Source organism: Octopus bimaculoides, chromosome 27 (genome assembly GCF_001194135.2).
Source record: "Octopus bimaculoides isolate UCB-OBI-ISO-001 chromosome 27, ASM119413v2, whole genome shotgun sequence".
Lineage (NCBI taxonomy): Eukaryota > Metazoa > Mollusca > Cephalopoda > Octopoda > Octopodidae > Octopus > Octopus bimaculoides.
Window position 1 is genome coordinate 16,882,297 of NC_069007.1, and position 1,057 is coordinate 16,883,353.

At 46.2% G+C, this 1,057-nt stretch overlaps 1 protein-coding gene across 1 annotated transcript in view; it reads right to left on the reverse strand.

Annotated features, from left to right (window-relative positions):
* The window catches only part of LOC106881975 (zinc finger MYM-type protein 4-like), a 29,877-nt gene that overhangs the window by 2,741 nt on the left and 26,079 nt on the right, over window positions 1-1,057 (reverse strand). The window contains exon 9 of the mRNA XM_014932509.2: window positions 500-764. Coding sequence (XP_014787995.2) covers window positions 500-764 — 265 coding nt within the window. The remainder of the gene's footprint in view (window positions 1-499; window positions 765-1,057) is intronic.

A 1,057-nucleotide genomic window follows, 5' to 3' on the forward strand; every position in this document is an offset into this window, starting at 1 on the left:
TAACATCGTCGTTTAACGTCCGCCTTCCATGCTAGCATGGGTTGGACAATTTGACTGAGGGCTGGTGGAGCCCGAAGGCTACACCAGGCTCCAATCTGATTTGGCAGAGTTTCTACAGCTGGATGCCCTTCCTAATGCCAACCACTCAGAGAGTGTAGTAGGTGCTTTTACGTGTCACCCGCACAAAGGCCAGTCAGGCGATTACGTCAACTCGTGTGCGTTTCCAACTTTAAATGTCCCGCTCCGTTTAAAGAGAAAACTATCGCAAACAATATATATTTCACATTTTGGAAGGGTGTGGAATCACCTCCCAGCCATTATTATTTCCGGGTCTACTCTGACCTGGAGTACTAACCCATGTCAGGATCCAAAGCTATGGCTTAATTAGCAGGTTGCAGAAATGCCCCCCAGAAGACGGTTACTGACACAGAAAGTAGTCAAGACAGAATTGTAATATAAAAACATGGGACAGTAACAGAAGATATAATAAAGCATTTACCAGTCTGTACTTCTTTGCATTGAGTGTGAGGACGGCAGGATGTGGCTTTGGTCTGTACAAACGGCTTGCAGAGCAGGGATTTGTTTTTCACTTGTTTTGGAGGTGTGGGCTGGATGATAATCTGCTGGTTACCACCATTCGGTGCTGCCGCTGCTGCTGCTGCTGTGAGGCTACCGATATCTCCGGTACTGGTGCCAGCAGAGGAACTACTGCTGCTGCTGCTATTACTGCTGCCACCACCAGAAGAAACAACACTCAAAGACGTCTACAACAGAAACAAAGTACATATGTACCATCATCATCATCATTTAACGTCCGCTTTCCATGCTAGCATGGGTTGGACAATTTGACTGAGGACTGGTGAAACCAGATGGCTACACCAGGCTCCAATCTGATTTGGCAGAGTTTCTACAGCTGGATGCCCTTCCTAACACCAACCACTCTGAGAGTGTAATGGGTGCTTTTACGTGCCACCGGCACAAAGGCCAGTCAGGTGGTACTGACAATGGCCATGCTCAAAATGGTGTCTATATATATATATATATATATATATATATA